The 25717-nt window shown below is 37.3% G+C and overlaps 2 protein-coding genes across 4 annotated transcripts in view; both read left to right on the top strand.

Moving 5' to 3' along the window:
- The first annotated feature begins 1197 nt into the window (after positions 1-1197).
- LOC138742857 (neuropeptide Y receptor type 1-like) lies at positions 1198-2232 on the top strand. The gene has a single exon (XM_069897776.1). It carries the CDS (start codon positions 1198-1200, stop codon positions 2230-2232), a length of 1035 nt encoding a protein of 344 aa, XP_069753877.1.
- A 14257-nt stretch (positions 2233-16489) lies between these two features.
- The window catches only part of LOC138743328 (myotilin-like), a 73274-nt gene continuing 64046 nt past the window's right edge, over positions 16490-25717 (top strand). For all 3 annotated transcript variants that reach the window (XM_069898503.1, XM_069898506.1, XM_069898505.1), the window contains exon 1: positions 16490-16695. The gene's annotated coding sequence lies outside the window, so the exon portion shown is untranslated. The remainder of the gene's footprint in view (positions 16696-25717) is intronic.

The following is a 25717-nucleotide window of genomic DNA, read 5'->3' on the forward strand; positions in this document are numbered from 1 at the left end:
GTTTATTGGATTGTTTAAGTTTCTAATTTTAAGTTGTTCTAACATCGCTATGCATAATGTCCAAGTAATGTTATATTTAATACAAAAGTTAAATTGCTGCTAAATTATAAACCATGATGGTATCAGTTATTTGAAACAGTGCCCTTGAAATAAATCGGTCATGGTACTGTGAGCTAAGCTTATCTATTTAGATTTTGCGTGCAACCAAGACAGCTGCTGGCACTCGTTAATCACTCTAGAAGGTGGTATTCCTGAAGTCTCAGTCCAAGTCTGCATGTGACATTTACGTGCCAGTTGGATTACTGGTCTAACATTAAATGGTGGAAACAACTGCGGACTGCGAGATGTGTGACTTCCATAATTCATTTAATTTCCTTCTAGAAACTATAGAAAACAGAATAACCTAATTTATGAGGGAAGTGATAGCTGGTTAATTAATTTAATCCCAGGAATATCTCTTGATATTATTACCAGTGAAAATACAGGGAGAAATAGCATCTGGGTATATTCCATTTAGAGCAATTTCTGATTTGTCTCACTCCATAATGATTTGTGACTTAACAAATGCCAAATGTTATATCATCCATAAGGATAACTTACATCTTTAGACTCCCTAAAACTATTATCTTTTTGATTAAGCACATATAATTCAATATACCTATCACAAAGTACATTCATTATTTTCATCAACAAAAATATTAGGCAAACACATTCAAATGAAGGCGAGATATCATGAATGAAAATTTGATTAGTGCCTAAAAATTGTGTTAGTAAGGTGAAAAATAAATATTGTGAAGACAATATCTTTCACTAAGTCTTTGAATTTTATGAATAATTTTCAATAAACATTTTCCTTTGTTGACAAAACCTGCTACAGTAATGAATATCATATTGTAACTGACAGTGATCTTTTAACTTTTTATTCTGCCAAATGCATTTCATGAAGTATGATTTCCTTTAAAATGTCTGCACTGCAATAAAGGAATGGAATGCTAAAAGCTTAATTAAAATTAAAAATTACCTGCATGTACAGTAAATTAATATTGTTTTGTTATTTTATTGGCAGGATAAGTTATGAGGAACCAGTCAAGCAAAGCTGAATAAAAATCAAGAAGTGAAAATAATTATCTTGTGAATGTGTTCTCCAAATTGATGTGATTTTGTAAATATACTAACTGAATTATAAAAGCAAGTAAAATGAAAGAATCAATATACAATCATAGTGTGAATATTTCTGAATTTATCTATGAAGGTACCAGGCCCCAATTTGCAGATTTTGATTCATGCCAAGCTTCTTCTCCAGTAATGTTTCTGTCAATTCTTGCATATGGTACAGTAACCATAGTAGGACTTTTTGGTAATTTCTGTCTTATTTTCATCATAACAAGACAGAAAGAAAATCAGAATGTCACCAATATCCTGATTGCGAATCTTTCAGTATCTGATATTCTTATCTGTGTCATGTGTATTCCTTTCACTATTGCCTACACATTGATGGATTACTGGATTTTTGGAGATGTCATGTGCAAAGCAAACTCATTTGTCCAGTGTGTATCTGTGACTGTGTCTATATTTTCATTAGTTCTGATTGCTATTGAAAGACACCAGTTAATTGTAAACCCACGTGGTTGGAAACCCAATGTCTCCCATGCTTGTTATGGGATTGTACTGATCTGGTTCATATCTTTTATAATCTCCTTTCCCTTTATCACATTTCATTTGCTTACAGATGAACCTTTTCGAAATGTCTCATCACACTCAGAATTTTACAAAGATAAATTTGTCTGTGTTGAGAGCTGGCCCTCAGAAACAGATAGACTGGTCTTTACCACCTGTCTCCTTATACTTCAGTATTTTGCTCCTGTCTGCTTTATATTTGTGTGCTATCTAAAAATATTTATATGCCTAAAGAAAAGAAATGGCATGGCAGATAAGATGAGAGAAAATGAAAATCGTTTAAGTGAAAGCAAAAGGATAAATATGATGCTGGTTTCAATTGTAGTGGCATTTACAATCTGCTGGCTGCCATTGAACATCTTCAATGTTGTCTATGATTGGAATCATGATGCCTTGATGAATTGCCAGTATAATCTTGTATTTACACTATGTCATTTGACAGCAATGGTGTCGACCTGCATTGATCCCATCTTTTACGGATTTCTCAATAAGAATTTTCAGAAGGACTTAAATATGCTAATTCACTGCAAATATCAACTGACCCAAGAACAATAACACATTGGTCTTTCAGCCATACACAAAGATATATCCAAATGTTCACTGAAATTAAACAATTCCTCCCCAAATGTATAACTTACAAATTAATCATATTTTACAGTGATACTTGTATAATTAGTTATTACATTGGATTTTTATAAAATTAGTTTATCTATGATTTTGAAAACTGTCCAAATCTAAAGTAACAATAGAATAAGATGGTGTTAATGAAAGGATTTTTTAAAGAAAACAAATTATTTAATCGTAAAGCTACGGTAATTGTTCTGACCATTGAATATCTTTCCATTTACATCTTGATGCTTCTATATTATATACACAGAAGATAAATCTAATATTTTTATTTCTATCATACTATTACATTCCAACATTCTAAATTTTTATATTGTCAAAGAAATTTAGTTAAAAGTTCCGACATGCTAATGTAGTTCATGTATTTCATTGAGTTTTGTTATTAGTAGTTATTCTTACAATACTTTCAAGGTTAAAATCACATCCTTCAAATGAAAAAAAAGCCTGATTATTCTAATTTTCCTGTAGCTGTTTGTCCACTAAAAGATGCTCCGTGCTCTAAATTACCTGTGGGAGGTAATCATCAGAGACATTTAGAAATAACAGAAAAAACCTTTTGATGATATGAACCATCAGAATAGTCCATGGGCAGGACTTGGTTCCCACTACCAGGGGCCAAGTGAAAGATATGTCTACCTTGCATATATTATAGATCATATTTTAATAATGTACTTTATATTTTGGGATCATTATGATGTGTCTTTATTTGTAGTCAATGAATATTGGATAATTACAAAGATCCAGTGATCACATTGCCATTAGTTTCAAGTTAATTATGGAAAAGGATAGGTCTGGTCCTTGGATTTAAATTCTAAATTGGAGAAAGGTTAACTATGAGGAAATAAGAAAGGATCTAGAATGCATGGATTGGGATAAGAGTACAGAGTTTGTATGTTCCTGTCAGGATTAAAGGCAAGGTTAGCAGGTATAGGGAAGCTTGGTTTTCAAGGAAAATTGGGGATCTGATTCAGAAGGTGTATAGCAGGTATAGGCAACATGGAGCAACTGAAGTACTTGATGAATATACAAAATGCAAGAAAACCCTCAATAAATAAATTAGGAAAGTTAAAAGAAGATATGAGGTTGCTTAGGCAGAGAATGTGAAGGACAATCATAAGGGTTTCTATAGGTATATTAAGAGTAAAAGGATAGTAAAGGACAAAATTGACCAGAGGGGTTGACTTTTTATGGAGCCAAAGTGATGGGGGAGATCTTGAATGCTTTTTTTTTCCTCAGTATTCACTCAGGAAATGGGCACAGAGTCATGGAAAGTATGGAAAAAAGCATGGAACCTATATAGATTAAGGAGGAGGAAGTACTTGGTGGCTTAAAACAAATAAGGGTGGATAAATCCCCAGGGCCTGCCAAGATAATTCCTTGGACCTTGAGAGAGGCCAGTGTAAAAATTGCAGGGGCTCTGGCAGAAATACTTATAATGTCCTTAGTCATGGGTGTGGTGCTGAGGATTGGTGGGTAGCCCATGTAGTTCGGTTGTTTAAAAAATGGTCCAAAAGTAACCCTGAAAATTATAGGCCAGTGAGCCTGATGTCAATAGTAGGTAAATTATTGGAAGGTGTTTTAAGAGTTCAGATATACAATTATTTGCATAGCCAGGAACTGAGTAGGGATAGTAACATGCTTTGTGCATGGTAGGGTATGGTTAACCAATCTTATAGTTTTTTAAGGAGGTTACCATAGAACACTACAGCACAGAAAACAGGCCATTTGGCCCTTCTGGTCTTTGCTGAAAACATCATAGCACCCTTTCTATAACCTTCTCCCATCCATTAATCTATCCAATTTATTTTTAAAACTTAAGGGTAAGCCTGCATTTACCACGTCAGATGGCAATTCTCTGAGTGAAAGTTCCCCCTAAATTTTTCCCCTTTCACCCTAAAGTCATGTCCTCTTGTACTTATTTCTCCTAATCTATGTGGAAAGAACCTACTTGCATTTACTCTGTCTATATCCCTCATAATTTAGTGAATCTCTATCAAATATCCCCTCATTCTTCTATGCTCCAAGGAATAAAATCCTAACCTCAGAATCATAATTTATTGCATGAACAAGTCACGAAATTTGGTGTTTTGCGGCAGAACATATTGTAAACATTCATATTATGAAACATCTTACAAAAATAATATTAAAAAATAAAAAAGTAGAGAATGAAAAGTAAGGCAATGTCTTTGGTTCATTAATTATTCAGTAATCTGATGGCAGCGGGGAAGAAGCTGTCCTTGTGCTGCTCGTCTTTAGGCTCCTGTACCTTTTTCCTAATGGTAGCAGAGTGAAGAGAGCATGGCCTGGGTGGTGGGGGTCTTTGAGGATGGAGGCTGCTTTTTTAAAGACACTGCCTCATGTAGATGTCCTCGATGGAGTGAAGTTTGGTGCCGGTGATGTTGCAGGCCAAGTTAACAACCCTTTGGAGTTTTCTTTTGGCATCTCCATACCAGACAGTGATGCAACTGGCCAGTATACCTGTAGAAATTTTTGAGAGTCTTCAGTGACATACTGAATCTCCTCAAACACTTCACAAAGTATAGCTGCTAGCAAGCCTTCTTCATGGTTGCATCAACATGGAGGCTCCAGCACAGATCCTCAGAGATGTTGACACCCATGAATTTGAATTTCTTGACCGTCTCCACTACTGAGCCATCGATGAGGACTGGATTGTGTTCTCCTGAAGTCCACAGTCATCTCCTTGGTTTTGATAATGTTGAGCGTAAGGATGTTTATGTGACACCACTCAAAGAGCTGATCTATCTCTCTCCTGTATGCTTCCTCATTGCTGTTTGTGATTCTGCCGACAACTGTTTAATTTTTCCCTGTAACTCAACTTCTGAAGACCCAGCAATATCCTAGTAAATCTTCTCTGCAGTCTTTCAATCTTACTGACATCCTTCTTGTAGTTTGGTGACCAGAACTGCACAAAATACTCCAAATTTGGCCTCATCAAAGTCTTATACAATCTCACCATAACATCCCAACTCCTGTACTTTGATTTATGATGGCCAAAATCTTTCTTTACCACCCTATCTGTGATGCCAGTTTCATGGAATTATGTATCGGAATCCCCAGATCCCTTTGTTCTTCCGCCCTCCTTAGTGCCCTACCATTTACTGTGAATGTCCTACCTTGGTTTGTCCTTTCAAAATGCAACTGCTCATACTTTTCTGCATTAAATTCCATCTGCAACTTCCTGTCCCATTTTTCCATTTGGTCTAGATCCCTCTGCAAGCTTCCTTGCTGTCCGCAACACCTCCAATCTTAGTGTGATCAGAAAACTTGCTGATCCAATTTACCATATTACCATCCAGATCATTGATATAGACAACAAACAACAATGGTCCCAACACGGATTCCTGAGGTACACCACTAGTCACAAGCCTCCAGTATGAGAAGCAACCATCCACTACTACTCTCTGTTTTCTCCCATTCAGCCAATTTCAAATCCAATTTACAACCTCTCCATGAATACCTGGTGTCTGAACCTTCTGAACTAGCCTCCCTTATGAGACCTTGTCAAAGGTCTTACTAAAGTCCATATAGACAAGATCCACAGTCTTTCTTGGTAACCTCCTCAAAAAAAGATTTGTTAAACATGACCTACCATGCACAAAGCCTTAATCAGCCCTTGGCTGTCCAAATACTACTATACCTGATCTCTCAGAATACCCTCCAATAATTTACTTACTACTGACGTCAGACTCACCAGCCTGGTGAGTTAACTGCATAAAGAAAAAGATGATGCCAGGACTCCAAATGGGATTGCATGCAGTGGGGAAGGGAACAGCGAAATATTTCATATACAAATGGGATGCCAAATTAATAGGGGAAAAAAATGGATAACCCCATACTGAAACATCTGATTAAAATCTGGCACGAGATCTATGAGTGTCTTGGAGAGAAAGTGGAGATATTGCCTAAAACCCCACTGACTCACAATGAATTTATGCCCATGAACATGAGTAATAAAGTCCTGGAGATTTGGCATTGGCAAGGGATCCGATATATTGAGGACTGCTATGAAAGGAGGCAGCTTATATTCTTCAAGCAGCTAAAAGGTAAATACAATTTGTCTTATAGGACTTTTCATTGTTATCCTCTAAGGGATAGGTGGGGGCCTGCAATGACCCCCATACACCTAGCGATGTTAAAGGTATGCACTGGGAAATGCACCCAAATTTATTTCAAGGTGAAAGCCCCAAGCAAGGCCCACACAGATCAAGAGAGAGATGGGAGTCAGACCTAGGCATCATAATTGATGAGAGATGCTGGTCGGATTGGTGTAGAAACAGTGTGACAACAGTGATCAGTTCTAGATACAGACTGGTTCAATACAACTTTCTGCACCAGCTCTGCCTCACACCACAAAAGATTCACAAGGCAAAATCAGAGGTGCTGGAGACACATTTCAGGCAACATGGTCCTGCGCAAATGTAGCCCCATTTTGGCGGGATTTGGCCAATATACTAACTAGGATAACAAAAGTAACCTTTTCACCTGATCCAACATTGTATCTGCTTGGGAACCTTATGGACATAAGCTACAAATTAACCAAATTCTAAATTCAATTCATATTTATTGCTTTGTCCATATCAAAAAAAGACCTGAAAATTTGACTCCCCTCTTCTTATCAGTAGGTGAGCTACTGAGGTGCACAGCTGTATTCCCATGGAAAAAATTATGTATAATCTTAGAAACCAAAATGACACCTTTATTGAAATATGGTAGCCATATCTGACATACACAGGACCACAACTGTAGCCACATCCTGACAAAATTTACCAATAGATGGATTTACAAAAGAAATTACATAAGGGGGTGGCTCCACAGCCTCTATGGTCACTCGCCAGAAGCGCCGACACCACACTCAGCCTTTCTTTCTTTTCTTTCCTTTTATTAAGAGGGCAGGAGAGGAGGGGTGGGGGTGGGGGGTGTGGGGAGAAACACCACATGTATGTAGATTGTTGGGAGATAGCTGTGTATTTTGTAACAGTCTGTGATGTTATCTCTTTGTTTATTGATGGAAAACAAAAAATAAAATAGTTTTTTAAATGTACAGCAATGAGAAATTAAAAATTGAGATCAGAGATACAGGACACAGTAATTCCAGAATGTTCATATCTGAAAAGTCAAGGAATGATTCCAATCCAGTAAATTCTCACTATTCAGAATATCATATAGATAAATTCATTCACTTGCATCAGGATCACAGAATAAAAGATTTGAAGTTGTGGGAAATTATGGGCAAAAGCAGAGACACTTAAAGTCCCATCATACACCCAATCAAACTGCAAGGACTTTTTACCTAAAGTAGAATAAATGGATGATTCAAAGAGTTCACATGCTACATACTTTATAAAATCCATTTCATCTTGCCCTTGCACCTACTTAACAAAAACTCTTCTAATACATAATTTCTTCTACCTTCAATTTTTTGAAAAAAGCATGAGAGGCAATATGAAGTCATTGGAAGAATGTTTCTAAAAACAATGACGCATCATTATGGTTTGATCACTCAGCAGCAAAAAAATAAATAAATCCACAATAGTTTCAGACCTGTGTCATAAAGTGGAAGAAGTTAAATATAACTCATAAAAATATAGCTTAGAAAAAAAAGTTAAAGAAAAAAATCTTTAAATTATCAATGAACTGAAGAATCACCATTTCCAAAGCTACTTCTGGTACTTTCTTTCAAAGTTTAGAGTTTATTTGAATCCAGCAAAACAAAGAATTAGGCAGTGAGTAAAAATGTTAATCAAAATTGCTTGTTTCGACAGCTTGCTTTGAATATAAGTGAAGTAAAAAGGATCCATAAATTTTTGTTCGCTACTCCACCTTTCAAGTTTTAAACATACTTTTTCTGGACTGCTGGCAATGCTGACAAAGCTAGTATTAACTGGCCATCTCTACATGTGTAGTTTGAGGTGAGGCACCTTGCGGAATATTTGTTGTCCTTCTGTTGACGTTACTCCCACAATACTGTTACGTGAAGTTCAAGAATTTATAGTAATAATGAAGGACCAGCAATATATTTTTAAGTCAGGATGGTATGCAACTTGGAGGGACTCCTGGTAGTTGCGGTGTTCCCATGTGACACATCCTTCAAGCAACTGTATTGCACTTTGTAGTTCAAGTTCAAGTGGATGAAACAGCATTTCTCCAGACCATGATGCATACACATAGCCTACATGCAATCCACAATGCCCCAAGGTGCAAGGAATGAATGTTCCCATGGTGTTCCCATGTGACACATCCTTCAAGCAACTGTGTTGCACTTTGTACTTCAAGTTCATATATACTCAACTGGATGAAACAGCATTTCTCCGGACCATGATGCACACACATAGCCTATATGCAATCCACAATGCCCCAAAGTGCAAGGAATTAATGCTTAGAATAGTGGATGGGGTTTCAATCAAACTGACTGCTTTACTTTGGGTGCCTCTTCAGCATAGTAGGTGCTGCACCTATCCAGGCAAGTGGAGGACATTCCATTCCCCTCCTGACGTAAGTTACTTGCTGCAGGATACCCAGCCTCTGCCGCACTCTTCTTGTGCAAGCTATTTTCTCTAACTCACTGCAAGGTAGTGAGTTGCAGTGGCCATGGCCAATTCCTTAAAGTAAACCCTTGACATTTCCACCAAGTAACCATGCTCTAATGCATTTTTCCACTGAAATCCTACGACACCAGCTTTCTCCCAAGATTCCCCATCCTTGAACTCCATCCCTTTCCCTGATATCCCATTTTCTAAATCCTTTCCTAATCCATGAGTTGTACATCAGAGAAAATGCCTGAAAGATAGAGGGCATGGCGATGCTGTGCACTGAGATGTCTATTCATATGTCCCCAGACTGGAGAGGGCATGGCAAAGAAAGGACTCAGCTCCAACTGCCAACCCAATCAATGTGGTGATGTGATATCCAAATCTTGTGTTGGGTAACTAAAAATAAAAATTGACAAAATTTAGTGATTCTTTTGTACGAGCCTTCTCTATTCCCTAAGTTTAATGTTGGTATCAGCTATTAAATAATAGTGATTGGTCACTTGTCATCACACAGAAAATCATTTAACATGCTATGGAAATATATTGTAAATCTGCTCATAATATGGAATTCAGTAGGGAAAAAGTGATTCCCATTACAGATAATCACAATATGGATGTTTTCTAGGAATGTAAACCCTCTGTAACACAGGAGTTGACTGAATATATTTGCTTTTTTTAAAAACCAAAAATAGACTTTATTTACAATAAATGATTTACAAAAGGAATATTGTTCAAAGTTTCTTCCCACCCTTAGTTTCATATCCATACATTTTCATCACTGCTAGTTGTTACATTTATTTATATTTATTCCATTACCACCAAATACCGTTAGCAACTAGAAACTAATTAAAGTCATAAATGAAATTAGAGAAAAATAAATAACTTGCATATCTGTACTATCCTTCAAATCAAGATTGACTACCAATTTTAAAGAATTGGGTGACAAATGTTTACCATAGCTACCATTATGCTAAAGAACCAGATTCTTATTTCACCACACAATCATTTATATGAATAAAAATAAATAAATACCGTATGTTTCAGCATATAAGTTAACAGACAGATAAGTCAACCCCCCCCCAGTTTCAGCCACATTTTAATAGTTTTATCATATATCAGGCATATAACTCAACCCTCAAAAATTGCTGTTGGAATTTAGCTGGCATATAAGTCGACCCACAAAAATTGCGATGACTGAGCTGTCGGATGTTGGCTGAAGGTGATTGCTATCATGGAGGCTCCACAAAATGATTAAAGTATGAAGCGAGTTTTAAAAGTGCTAGAAATGGCCAAGAAACCCAACAACTTTGCTGCTGGAAGAAAATTGGATGTGGATGAGAAGTTGGTTAGAGATTGGAGGAAGAAACAAGAGACTTGACGAAAGATACCAAAATGACAATGTTCGATGAGAAGAGGAATAACTTGTTGGTCAGAGTTGGAAAATCATGTTGCAGCATGGGTACGTGAACAGAGGCAAGATTGCTACATAGCCACATGAAATAAAATAAGAACATTTGAACCCAGACCTCAGTAAAGATTTTGAAGCTACAGTAGGCTGCTGCAACGATTTCATGAACAGGAAAAATGTGGTATTATGACAAAAAAAATTACTCAGAAACTACCAAAAATCTTGATCATAAAGTTGTAAGTTTTCACAAGTTTATTATATGGAAGTTTGCATTGGCAAATATCAGAAATATGGATGAAACCTTCATGAATTTTGACATGATGGGCAAAAGAACAGTGGAATGTAAAGGTGTGAAAACTGTGCAAACCAGAAGTATAAGCCATAAAAGGACCAGGTTTATGGTGGCATTATTGTGCATGAAGTTAAGACCCATGGTTATCTTCAAATGCAAAATTAAACCTAAAATAAAATTCCCAGCAGATATTTTTGTATTTATTCATGAAAAAGGATGGATGGATGGATGGATGAAAATGGTGTAAAACTATGGATAGACAATGTGTGGAACAGGTGGCCAGGTGGTTTACGCAAGGAATTGAGTTTGCTGGTCTAGATATATTTTGTAGCTGTTTCAGATTATGTTATATTTTATATTATGTATAGATATGTTTTAAAGGAGATAAATTGTTTTTTTTTTAGTGTAGGTCACAAACACACACAAACACTTCCCAACACAGATCTCATTCAAAATGCCAGAGCTCTACTCAAGCCAGACAGTGCAGGCTCCCAATGCCTTTGTAAAGTCAATGGAAACTGCTTTGCTGAAGGACTTCACAAGTAGGTGTTAATTGGACATGCTGTGGAGTAATGGATTATTGTTTTGGAAAGCAACAAATAAACAGACTGAGAAGATTGGGTCCAGTGCTGGAGTATGTCTGAATGCAGTTTGGTGTTCTAAGAAGGTCATGTGGTTTTCTGTGTGTGTGTGTGAGAGAGAGAGAGAGAGAGAAAGAGAGAATTCAATTTTACAGTTCAGCAGTAGTGGCTAGGACTGGAACATGACAAGCTGGCAATCTTGTGGAAAAACCCCATTTTGAAGATGGGTTGTGAGTTCTTAGTTCAACCTGTTTAAAGCCATTGTGGTCCATACAAGAGGAGATGGCTGGGTGTATAATGTTTCGCCTGATATAAGGGAAACAGAAAAGGAACTCTGTGGTGACCTAAAAAAAAAGAGGTTATCGCCTGGAAAACCCTGATGGAGCAAATTTCTTCGGCAAGACACTGAAGTGGCTGATCGGAAGGAATCAGTTTGTGTCCAACGAGCAACAAATCTTACTCTGAAACCCAACAAGAACCTTCTTGAGCAGTAACCATTTATCTTTCAAGCACCAAAGACTAGTGAACTTTATAAATGTTAAATTCTGTGCACAGTATAAGAATTGCCTAATACTAGTGAACTTAGAGGAGTGAGAAGTGAGATTGGACTGTGAATCAAATAACTTTTCTGAACTTACACAAACATTACATACATGTGTGCTTAGAATTAGAATGGGGTTAAGTTAAGTTAATAGTAATAAGTTAGATTTTGATCATGTTTTAATGTTTAAAGAAAATTAAAAGTAATTTTTGTTTAACTAACCATTTGTCTTGTTGAATTTCTATTGCTGCTGGGTTTTGGAGTCCTCTGGGCCCATAACATAGCCACTTAACTGAGAACACTAAAAGTAGATTAGCACTACATAATACTTACATGACGGTTATCCTGGGTGGTTTGACATCTCTATGGCAACCTATCAATGTCTGCTTGAACAAGCCAATTCAAAGACCATGTGCGTGAAGAATGGAATACATAGATGATGAGGGCAAAAAAATCGTTCATAAAAGGAGGGGCAGTGCGTGCTGCATCACTTGATGTGCTGTGTGACTTTGTGCTCAAAGCATGGGATAAAGTGAAAGCAGAGGCTGAACTGAAGCTGTCTCATCAGATACAGGCAGAGACCTGTATGATGACTGTTTAAACAGTGAGATTATGGATGTGTTCACTACAATCTTTGCCTCAGATGATGAGAGTGATAGTGATTTTGAAGGATTCTAAGTGTGTTTTATTTTAAATAAAATTTTCAATGAAAATTCATTGTAGCTGTTTTGCTTTGTTTTCAAGGGTCGACTTTATATGCCAAATCAGTTTTCAAGGGTTGATTTATACACAGAATCAGCGTCGAACAGTTGTTTGAGTTGAATTTAAGGTCTCAAAAGTATACCTGTCATATAAGTTGACCCCTATTTTTGAGAGATTTTTGAGAGTTTCAAAGCTTGACTTATACGACAAAATATGCAGTAAATGAAATTACAATAATAGGAATGGGAATAGATTCAAGGAAATTCCTGGTCAAGAAATTGTCCTCTCAGTTATAGTTCATGTGGGGTACCAAAATATTTGAAGAAAGTTTTCAACTTTAACTTTCAAATTAAAGTAAAGAACATCAAAATCAAATTACCTATGATCATAGAATTTATCATTTTAAGAATTAATAGGACAATTATATATCTTTGTTTTCCTTTTCCTTCTTTCCAAAATATTCCTTTAAAATGAATATTTCATTGCTATCTTATTTTGTGTACTAAGTACTTGCATTTGACCATTTTCGCTGTGTAAATATGATCGGATGTCTTGAGCATCATTAAAAAGTTTACGGACAGCAAGAAGAGAAAGTTTTTTGCTATCTCTCAAAGGCTTTTTACTGCAATGAAAATGTCAGGTTTTAATATTACGAAAACTAATGGCAGCTTTCAGAACATCTAATGGTGACATTTAAAAAGCTCTATGTCTTTACAGAAGCATTATGTAAGATCACAAAATAGTACAAATCTGTGTCAAAATTGAAGGAGGAAGCTCACTTTCATTCGAAAGTTCAAACAGTCTTAACTTAAGATTATTTGTTTCACACTGCCTCATTTAAAAGCATTTAATGGTGAAATTTTTATTAGTTCTCAGACAAGATTATATATATATCTATGAATAATAAACACAGAAGTTATCTGCTTCAGCCCTATATTGAAACTATAAAAAATATAGCCATGATTAACAAATAGTGGGAAAATAATACATGAAATTCAACCTGTGAACAATTAGGATTCTTTATCAAATAAATCTAATCTTCAGAAGTAAATGGTATGACCTTTTTACTTGTTTACCAATTATTCTTTTGAATGATAATTATCTAAAACATTAGCAACCAATATTGAAAATCAACATACTAGATTCTATAAATCTTTAAAAAAAATTCTCTGCAGGCCGGGCAGTATCCATGAAGAGGGAATCAGCTGACATTTCAAATCGATTATTGAATTAGCCATACAGATTCCTGTTCGATTCACTAGCAAACCAAGCTCCAAATCCAAACCTTCAACATGATCAGGAAGCCTTCAGTACTCTTCTTGAATCCCAGTTCTATTTATTTCATTCCCATGAGACAATCTCCAGCAGCCCTCAGCCATGTGGGTCCCTCAACCACTGAGCCCCTTGCTGGTTCACTGCTGAGGTCACCTTCCCTGGAGTATTGTCTCCTCTCCTTCTCCTTCTCAATGGGTTAGGGAGGTGAATGGGTGTCCTTCCCGTTTATGGTTCCCTGCACTGTTTTGCTGGTCCCCCAGAGCCTGCAACCCCTCAAGACCACTGCCAGCACAGGATTTTGTCACAGCCATGGTGAAGAAATAACCACACAGGACTGAACTCTCCTCTGCAATCCGGAAGGCAATATAGGGGTACGCAACAGAAGATCCAGACAACTGTGTGACACCGGCAACACAAGGGATCAAGACTATATCAGCCAACAGGTTAACCTTACAAATTAAGGACATTGACACCTCCCCTCCAGACAGACTGAACATCTTCTATGCACGGTTTGATGAGAATAATAGGATGACACCAAAGAAAGCCCAGAGGCCCCCTGATGAATAGACACAGCCGAGATTGGGAGAACCCTATCCAAGATTATCCCATATAAGGCAGCAGAACCAGACAACATACCTGGTCGTGTACTGAAGGACAGTGCAGGCCAATTTACGGAGGTCTTCAAGGACATCTTCAACACCTCAATGCAGAAGTCCAATGTTCCCACAGGGTTCAAGACAGCCACCATCATCCTAGTACCCAAAAGGGTGACAATAACAGGCCTTAATGAATACTGCCCTGTGACAGTGACCTCCACCATTATGAAATGCCTCAAGTGTCTGGTGATAGAATGTCAGCAGGCATCCGAACAAAAAGGTAAGGGGTTGAGGGGTGGTGGGAGGAGCATCGTCTCAAAGGCAGGAGGTAATAGGTGGTGAAGGGACAGAGGGCAGAGCAGCAAGCGGGGGAGGAGGAAAGGCTAGGTGAATAGAGAGGGAAGGAGAAGAGCTGAAGGGAAGAAAACAGGGGAAAGGGAAGTGAGGGAGAATGGAAAGTAGGTTAGCAGAAACCGGAGAAATCAATGTTAATGCCATCCAGCTGGATAGTGCACAGAAGGAAAATCAGGTGTTATTCCTCCCAATTATGAGTGGTCTTGGTAGGATAGTATGAGGCCAAAGATAGAGCTGTGAACATGGGAGTTCGATGCAGAACTGAAAACTGAGGTCCCTGTCACTGATGCAGATAGAGCAAATTTGCTCAGCCAAGGATCTCTTAGTCTGCGCTCTGTCTCTCTGATGTAGAGAAGGCCATGGACCTTGCCAGTGTAATAATGGGGAGTGGAACTGAAGTGGTAATCCTTATTGTTGCAGCAGACAGAGTGAAGGTGCTCAATTAAACAATCTAAGTCCAGTCTTCTTAATGTAGGGGAGGCCACATCAGGGGCACTAGATGTAGTAAATGACCCCTACAACTTCACAGGTGAAGTGTTGCTTCACTTGGAAGGACAGTTTAGGGCCTAAATAATGGTGAGAGAAGAGGAAGAAGTGCAAGTATAGCGTTTGTTATGATCACAGGGGTAGGTAATAAGGAAGCGATTGGTGAAAAGGGATGAATGGACAAAGGAATCCCTATAGTAAGTGGATAGGGAAGTGTCTGATGATGGGATCCCAATAGAGGAGGTAGAAATTGTGGGAAATAATGCATTGGATGTGGAGGTTGGTGGAATGGTCGGTGAGGATGAAGGAAAGCCTGTCCTGGTTGCACCTATGGGGGGGATGGAGCTAGGGCAGATGTGTCGGAAGTAGAAGAGACACAAGAGAGGGCTGAGTTAATAGCAATGGAGGGGAAGCCACATTGACTGAAGAAGGAAGACATGTTAGATGTCCTGGATTGGAAATCCTCATCCTGGCATCAGATGCAGCAGAGAGGAGTAGATTCCTTGCAGGAGATAGGAGAAGGTGTAATCAAGGTAACTGTGGGAATCAGTTAATTATACAAGATAGTTTATCTTCCAAAATGGAAACAGAGGACATGGGTTAAGGAGAGAAAGTGGAGAAGTTTAGGGGTATATTAGGGGAAATTTCTTCACACAGTGAGCGATGGGAGTATGGAATGGGCTGCCAGCTGAAGTGGTGAATGCGGGCTTAATTTTAACATTTAAGAAAAATTTGCAAGGTATATGGATGTGAAGGGTAAGGAGGGATATTGGGTTAGACTAGATGGGCTGAAGGGCCTTTTTTCTGTGCTATGAAGGGAGAAGATGCAATTTCACACAGACATCTGATTGAACCTGTGCAACTGGTGTTGTGAGGCAGAAACTTTATTAACTGCATCACTGTGCTGTTTTATCTACTCAAGACAAATAGGATTTTGCAATAAATACAATCTTCACTGATTCAAAAAATTATCTTCAATGTTTAATATATTATTAATAACTAAAGGCATCTACAATTAGTATGAAAACAGAAGAAACATAAATACATTTTCCAGTTACAAATAGAGACTTAAATAACAGATTAAATGAGACGATGCAACAAAAATTGAAATAGGGATTGAAAAGATTTTCATGTACTTTCAAATAGTTTGTGTTGAAAATATGTCTAATAATTTGTAACTGCAGGTTTCACTTTGGTTTCCTTCATTTCACATAAAACTAAGTAATAAACTATGTGTCATTGCACAGATGGTCAGAAGGCTCGGTTTTAATGCTTCTCTTATTTTAGTATTTCTTGACTAAGCAAGTAGGAAACAGCTGGTTCATGGCCAGGAAATCTGAGATGAGCTTGAGATCACTTCCTAGTTTTATTCCTTAGAAACATTCATGATAAACCCTGGCTGTAAGATCAATCTGTAGATTTCTGAAGTTAACACTATATGATGGACTACAACCATTTTTCGCTCCCTATATAACTTCTGATTTGAACTTTGACAAATTTTAGTAATTCCAAAACAAGGAGCAAATCTTTGCACATTAGTGAACAAACGCTTCCAGTCTGCAGGATTTAATGCTCAATTTCTACGTCTTTCACTACTACATACTGGTAAGAGGAATTATCTGTATTACAATTATAACCTGCGGTCTCTGATAGAATATTTATGAATAGTATGGTCCAACAGAAAAGTAATTGCTAATTGATTTAACTGTGATGCTGTTAATTAATTTCAGTGTAAAGAATGTTTTGATAAGTTGTGATACATACAAATGCATTTGAATTCCAAACTAAACCAAAGACCAAAGATGTTAATGTTGGATAATCTCATGACAACTTGAAGATTAATATTATAAAAATGGAAAATAAATAACTTGATTCTAAAAAATTAGAACTTTGCAAAACTATAGTAGAATATGTTTGTTCCACAGAAACACCTTTGTAGAGGTTTATTTCCTCCCTTTTTAATATCTGTGCTTTTAATATAGCATCTCAAGACATTTTGCAACAGTTTATTTCATTTGATATCTCATGCTTACATAAAAAGATGTTAGGTATATGATGAAGAACTTGGTCAAGTAGAAAAATTTTAAGGAATACTGATTTATGGTGATTGCCAAACTTAGTACCTATGCAACTGAAGGAAGTCCTGGAAGATGCCAGCAAAGTAGCAATAATATTTTTTGAATGGTTGTGGGGCTGGTGCAGATGACAGAGAGGGGACAACAAGGCCAGTGGAAATTTGAACATAAGGTAAGTATTTTAATTCTGAAGCATTACTGGACCAAGGGCCAATGTAGCTCTGTAAGTCTACGTTGAATGGCATTAAGGTGAAGGAAGGCAGCTGAGATGTTTTTGCTTTATGAAAGCTGAGTGATCAGAATCTTTTGGGGCGAAGCAAAGAAAAAAAACTGGAGTTTATCAAAGCAAAATGTGAGTTTCAGGGCCTAACACAAGGACAGGGGCAAGTAATTTCACAGAGGAGGAAGTCAGTACTCTTGAAGTAAAAAAAAGATATGGATTCCATATTTCCATGGCTCCAAACAATCTGATCAGCCACAAGCAGAGTTTACAATAAAGGCAAAAAGAAAACATTTAAAAGTGAGAGAATAAAGCCTTGATATTCTCTCCATCTTATGCAAGATGTTGACAAAAAACATGATTAACTTGTGGCAATGGAAAATTTGAGAGAAGGTGTGATGAAATAATGCTAAAGGTTGTCATCTTATATGAAGTCCTTAACTCCAAAGAAAGGAATCTCAAGAAGTTAACATTTTTCTGCAATTCATGAAATAATGTGGGACATTTATATTGCACAATAAAACTAAAAACTGCAGATTAAACATAGACATGAATGTTAACTTATCCGAAACATCACTGAATATTTGAGTCAGAACGTTTCCAAAGTTCCAAAGTGATCAATGCTGATCACCCATCAACTCTGTTTGCTATCTTACATTAGCTCTTGGTTCAGAATGCTACATGAAATATTATTTTTAGGTTACCATTTCATTTTTTCACTAAATCAGGCACCTAACCAGACATCATAAAGGAGAACTTCATATTTAATTGTGAGACTCTGACCAAAAAGAAATTAATTTTTTCAGAAGGTCAAATGTATCATGATCATAACTGCAACAGTGTGTTGATGTTTGATTCATTAACTGAATGAACCTTGAAGCAGAAGAATTGGTGATAAGGGTGATGTTAATTACCTGGATAGGGGTAATTTTAGATAATCAGATTAATTAATCCAAGCACACAAATAACATTACAGAAACTTTTAAAATTATCCAAGAATTTCAAGCAGCTGATTTGAATATCCAAATCAATATATTAATTGCACATCTAAACATTCAATGTCAAGAAGGGATGATCTAGTAAATAAATAGCTGATACTTAAAATCTGACTTCAAAATGCAATTTGATTCATTGGTAATTGAAAGGAGTAATCAATATCACTCAGCATATATTATAGTCAACCATGGATTTTTAGAACCTCCTTGGTTTATTTAACTCTTTGGACTGTGTCCCTGTTTTTAGGGACAACCAACAAGGGCATATACTCAGTGTTCCCATTTTCCAGGACTGATTTTATACCCAACGTATGGTTCGTACTGGTGTTCATACTGTAATTTACCTATGAACCCAGTCCCGAGTATATATTATGAAAGGTTAAAAATGACCAGAGTCCAAAGGGTTAAGGAAAGGATTAAACATTTATTAAAGCTTTTATCAGAATTGCCAACAAGTGGGATTGATTTTGCACATTCATGAAATTAGTAATTTTAGTGGTTGGAGATAAGAATGGTTGAAGAATGTGTGATTTTCTTTAATTTTTTTGTTATCTCAAGTAGCAGGTCCTTTCATGGATTTTGGAGGACAAATTCCACAAAATGCCAATATCATATACAAACTAACATAATTAGGAATGCAGAATCCACAATTTTCTGGGGATTTTGTCAATTACCCAAATAACTCAAAACAAGGTATTGAAATTTCTCTCGAACTACAAACTTTTGCAATTTCATAGTAAATGGGTAAGAAAACTATCATTAGTCAGTTATGCAAGCAAGACTGGCAAATCAAGAGTCAAGGAATATGGTTGGAAAGTAAGCTGAGTGGAGCGAGGTGGAGGAATGGATGACCGGCTCCTGCTCCATCTAAACACTGCCTGACATGTCCCGGAACTGCTCTAAAAATTGGTCTCCAAGTTGTGATTTCAGGGTAGAAACTAGAAGCAGGGACCCATATCCAAGTTCAAATCCCATACTCATGCTAATCTGCAAGCTTTGGGACAGCTGATTAAAGCTCCTTGGATCAAATATCAAATACTAGATTTTGGACCCCAAAACCAATGCAGAAAAACAAAATCACCAAAGGGCAGTCGTGTTTACTTGTTCTTTTAAACTTAATACGAAGGAAGAGGTGAAAAGTTATTACTATACCGTAGTCAGTCATTCCACTAGTGTTTTCTTCTCTCCCACATGTGAGCCAGATCCTGAAAGAACTTGAAAAATGTTCCAATGCCTTAACAAACAAACATTGGATTTATGTCAATGAGATTCAGGGCCCCACTTCCAGATAGTGCCTTCACCTCTGGATGAATATTGGCAGCTTGAAACCCAATTTATTTTCATTTTCAGATTCTAGCATTGCAGTTTCTTTTGTTCTTTGGTTATTTTATCTTTTAAATTTGTTTAAATAAAGAGTTAAGGAACACATGCCACCTGGACGTCATTTTTCTAATGTAATAATTGTGGATAATTGTCTAATTTTGACACTTGTGACATTTGTGCTGACCTGGCCTATCAATGGGGCCAAGTCTTCATCTCAAAAACAGAATAACTAGAAATTACAAAAAAGCCCAGTTGATGTTTCATGTTGATTATATGCAGCCCTTTCACACTTGATAGAAGGTAGAGCCAAAAATGTAGTGATTCACTGTCAGCAGGTTTCAGAGCAAACAACCAGGGCAGATATTTGGCACCAACTTTACAAATACAGCTATTCAGACACAGGAAACCACTGAGCGAATTGTGTTTCATTGGAGATTTTGAAAACAGATTTGTGACAGCCATGATAGCTATTTAAATAATCTACCTCTCATGTTACTTTGTGAAAGATAAGAAATATAAAGACTGCTGCAATGCAGTTTTAAGATTGTGTAAATATAAAATAATGTATCCAGAGCAAACTACAACATAATAATCATAGAAGAAGCAATGAAAGAGAGAAGCAAAGTGCATAGTGTGCCTAGGTGTTGGTTCACAAGAAGTCTCCTAAGAATGGTCCATCATTCCCTTAGAACATTTCTAATTTGTTTGTTAACTTGATCTGTTCATTTTCATCCCATCATCTATCACTATTGACTTAACTAATCTAACTTAACCCCCTTCTAATTCTAAGCACACGCATATGTAAAGTGTGCGTAAGTTTAGAAAAGTTCTTTGATTCTAAGTCCAATCTCACTTCTCATTCCTCCAAGTTTACTGGTTGCAGGCAATTCTTATACTGTGCACAAAATTTAAAATTTATGAAGTTCATCAGGCTTTGGTGCTTGAAAGGTAAATAAGTGTTTACCGCTCAGGGAGGTTCTTGTCAGTTTTGAGAGAGAGATTTGTTGCTCGCTAGACACCCACACTGATTCCTTTTTAATCAGCCACTTCAGTGTCTTTCTGAAGAAGCTTGCCCCCTCAGGGATCTACAGATGATATCCTCTTTCTTTCAGGTCACCACAGAGTTCCTTTTTGTTTCACTTATTTCAAATGAAACATTAGACAGCCAGTCCTTTCCTCTTGCATGATCCACAAGGGGTTTGACCAGGCTGAACTAAGCACTCACAATCCATCTTCCAAATGGCAGTTTCCACAAGCTTGCCAGCTTGTCCTGTTCTAGTCCCAGCTGCTGCTGCTGACTGTAAAACTGCAGAACTGAATTCTGTGTGTATCTCTCTCACTCAGAGATAAAGTCTGTTTGACTCTCTCTGCTTGCAAAACCACCTGACCCACCTAGAACAGCAAGTTCCACTCCAGACAGTCTGTGGCTCTGGCAAATTCTTTCATCTGTTGCCTTTTTGAAAACAACAATCCTATGGTGAAGTCTCTTGGGCACGCTCCAAAGCTTTTGCAAAGACTCTGGAGCCAACATGTCCAGCATGAGCTAGACTGTTTTAAACTGTTTGTATGTGACCTACACTAAAAAACACCTGCCCCAATTAATCTCCCCAAAAACATATCTATATACAATACAAACACAACACAATCTGTCATACTTTCCTCTTTGTAATGTTGCAATTTTCTGTCCTGACCTACATTTTTAGGTCCCCTGAAATAATTTTGTAGGCTTTTCAACCTTGTGGAAGCCAAGAACCTCAGCTATCTTCACTTTGACCTCTTTCTGCTGGCAGAAATGAAGTTTCAAACTTTTCCTCTTCCTGTAGATAATTCTAACGTGTCCCCACTTGTTCATATCAAGGTAAAAAGTGTGAATTGACCCAAAGCAAACTCTCATTTGCCTCCCTCACCTCTCAAACCTATTCTACAATTTGTTATAGATTGTGCATGGTTGGCATAGCGATTAGTGCAACACCTTTACAACCCCAGCGATCAGGATTGAGGTTCAAATCCCTTGCTGTCTGTAAGGAGTTTGTATGTTCTCCCTGTGTCTGTGTGGATTTTCCCCAGGGGCTCCGATTTCCTCCCACTATTCAAAACATACAGGGTTGTAGGTTAATTAGGTGTAAATTGGGCGGCATAGACTCATGGGCCGAAATGGCTTGTTACTGTGCTGTATGTCTAAATTTTTTTTTAATTAAAATGTCCCCTATCAAATATGCTACCCTCACCATATAATAAAGTCTATCAATTTCAACACTGAATACTTCAATGAAGTCTAAGGCACCTTCGGAGAAAGAGAATTTTAAAAACAGAGATATTTCACCTTGTCTTGGCCTCTTCCTTTATTTTGACTATATGCTTCCTAAGCCCTATGATTAGCTATAGTCTCTCAGCATCTCACTTTATAAGAACTCTTCTGCCTCTCTTTCTCTCATACTGAAAGGGGCACTGGGCAGTATTAATGGTGACACTTTGTCTGCCTTACAGCAGACAAATGGTTAAAGTATATCATGTATGTTACATTTCTAATGTATTATTATGTGATGATAAAAGGAACTTTGAACTCTTTGATATTCCAAAAATCACCTCTCCTTTTACAGTCCATTGCTTATTGGTCCATTTAAAGGACCACCTTCTTATCAGGAACCAGTGAATCTGCACTCCACTGCCTTGAATTCGAAGGATTATAAATTGAGGGGTAGATGGTTGATACAGAAGTGAGAATGAATGTTATCCAATTATTGGGGGAGATGAAAGGGAGATTGTTAAGAGCCACATTTCTCAAATTTATCACTCTGATGGCATACAACTGTTTTTCTTTCCCTTTCATGCTACTTCATTTCATGATCACTTTCAACTAAAATGGAAATAAAATAAAGAGCAAAATAAAGAGCAGAGTAGCATGGATAGTTAATGATTTAGGATCAGAAAACAAGAGGAAGACAGCAAAAAAAAAAGCAATAATAGCAATTCGAAAGTGATCATTCTCCATCTTAGCACATGGAACACAGGAGAACAATACATCTGTAATTAGCATCACATTTCCATGTGTTATAAATGTATATGGGAAAATAGCACTAATTTATATCTTCCAAGTTGCCAGATTTAAAATAAATGTCAAAATGGAAATTGTGCATCAATGATTAACCCGTAACTAGCTTTAAGACATACATGCTAATAATTGCACTCTGACTTCACAGAAATAGATTGCCTTTGGAAATAGTTGCACCACCATAACATTGGAATACTACATAACATTGTGAACACATGCAACTAGATGTCAATCTTAGTATAAAGCTGAATTTTATTTAATTTATAAAAAGTTGACCATCAGGTTGATTCCAATGAGGAAAGATTAAATGGACTGGGATATACTTGCTGGAATTTAGAAGAGGGGAAATCTTTTAGGAATATATAAAATTATGAAAGGGATAGTTAAGACAGACTGGGAAAGTTATTTCCACTGGCAAGTGAGACTAGTACTAGGGGACATAGACTTAAATTTGAGGGTAGTGGATTTAGGATAGAGATGAGGAGGACCTATTTCTCCTGAAGAGGAGTAAATTTGTGGAATTGTCTGCCCAAGGAAGCAGTAGAGGCAGTCTCATCAAATGTGTCCAAGATATATACTTTAATAGTAGGTGAATTAAGAGTTATGGGGAATAGGCAGGCAAGTGGAGCTGAGTCCACACCCAGATCTGCCATGATCTTATTGTACGGTGGTACAGGCTGATCATCCACAGGCCAGACGGCCCATTCCTGCTCCTGTTTCTTATTATAATTGATAAACAGCCCATAAAAAATGCAGTAGTTTACAAAAAGGATTTACTATTGCAAGATTGAGATGTAAGGGTAGAAGATGGTAGAATAAATATAAGAAAATGCCATCAGTCCTTCAAGTCTGCTCTGCTATTCATCAAGATCATAGCTGACTTTTTAAAATCTCAATGCTCTTCTTCCACTTTTGCCAAAACCCTCAACTGCTTTAATATCCAGAAACTTATCATTCTCATTTTGAATGAACTCAATGGCTGAGCCTCAGAAGTAGTTTATATTTTGTACACGAGGCTTTAGCAAAGATTCAAAAATCTACCTTCACAGAAATGTAAAGAAAGCATGCTTCATAAATCTAGATAACAAAGTAACCAGATTTTAGCTGCTGCTACAGTCACACTAGAGACTGCCATATGTATTCTCTCTGGTTCACATCCAAGAGAAGTTCACATATGACCTCTGCAGCTGTTACAAATATCTGTGACACTCCTTGGCAAACTTAAAGCATAATTATAGCCAAACATCAAAAGAGGCTGCTCTGTTATTTTTTTTCAACTATACCTCATTTTTTTCTAAAATTGTTCAGTACAGAATTTTTGATCAATATCATTTATCTTGATTTCAATGGGCACATCAATATTAAATTTTCTGGCTACATCAACATTAGCTTTACCAAAAACATTCTCAGAGTTCCTCTAAATTTAATATGATTAAAGTATAAAAATAATATTGAGAGCTACAAGGTAGGATCATCATTCAGCAAAATTGCCTTTCCAAATTGCCCTGAATGGAGCAAAATGACAAAAGGGACTACACAGGTGCATTATCAAACAAAACTTTGCACTGAGCCACATAAAAAAATATTAAGTTGGGTAACAGGAGCATATTAAAGGAAACAAAAGAAAAAAAATAAACAGAGTAAAGGATAAATTGAGTAAAGGATAAATATTGGCCAAGAGACTCCATGTTCTTTGCCATAATCCATTCAGTAGCCTAATTACTCCCAATTCCTCACCCTGACAATTGTCTGAAATTGGACCAGATTGTTCAGAAATGTCCCACGTGGTTTTTCACACCTTTGTAATATCATTAAAACTTACTGTTGCCTTAGGGTATCTGAAGTGAAACACTCAAGTCTGCAAATGCTGTGATTGTGGTAAAAACACAAAAATGCTGGAGAAACTTAGCAGATTTTGCCAGTGTCAGTGCCAAGGTGGGGGGGGGGGGGCAATCACATGCATCACCCCTCCCTCAACTGAGTTCGGTGTCTGCCTCTAACCATGCATGGTGACGCACCCACCCCCAGGCTAAACCTTTAGAACAAAACTTTTTTTCATTAAAATATATTTTTAATATTAAAACTTACCAACTTACCTATTCTCTAAATGAATTTAAATGAAATACACCAGAAATAGGAAAGGAAAAATACTTATGCTCGTAACATCAGAAGGGAAGTTGTGTTGTAATGCGCATGCGGATGTGACATCATATGCATCGCCACATTTAATAGGGACAGTGGGAATGCAACCGCAATAGCACATGGAGGCAGGTTGGCGCTGCCAGCACCCCACCCCTCCCCCCACTGAACGAGTTATAGAGCAGAAGAGTGTGCTCCCACACGGTTACCCAATACCCCCACTAACACTCGCTCTGGCGCTGACCCTGGTTTCAGTGTCCAAATGAGGTAAAAATGCATAACCAACATTTTTAATTTGAGCCTGAGCCCTTCTTTAAGGTTTGATCAAAAAGTAGGCAGGCAACTGAATAAAATGGCTAGGGGAGAAGGGAAGAAAGAGCAGTGTGGAGAAGTCCAGGCTAACAGACCAAAGGTGATAACTTATCAACAGGAAAGCAAAGGTGAGAAGTGATTTGGGGAGGGGGCAGCTCTGTGAATGAAGAAGTAGAGGGAAAGGAAAAGAATGAGAGAGCTAGAGGAAAGGAGAAATAGGGATAGGGGAAGGGGAGATGGGGGTGGGAGCTAATGGAATCTGGAGGTCGATGTTAATGCCATCTGGTTGGAGAGTACCCAGATGAAATATGAGGTGTTCCTCCAATTTGTAGGTTTGTCACTGAAGATCATTTTTTGCACAAGAGATAAATAAAGCTCTCCAAACTTTGTCAAAATGTGCTGTGGGATCTTTATCTAAGCTTAATGTCATCTGAATCTTGATATCTCTAGCAGTGTAACATTCCTATGGCAGTGCACTGGAGAATAATCTTAGATTTTTATGTTCAGCTCT

This window comes from Narcine bancroftii, chromosome 9, assembly GCF_036971445.1.
Source record: "Narcine bancroftii isolate sNarBan1 chromosome 9, sNarBan1.hap1, whole genome shotgun sequence".
Lineage (NCBI taxonomy): Eukaryota > Metazoa > Chordata > Chondrichthyes > Torpediniformes > Narcinidae > Narcine > Narcine bancroftii.

What these genes read in the sequence shown, in the direction of transcription:
- LOC138742857 (XM_069897776.1), top strand. Translation starts at nt 1,198, where the DNA reads ATGAAAGAATCAATATACAATCATAGTGTGAATATTTCTGAATTTATC.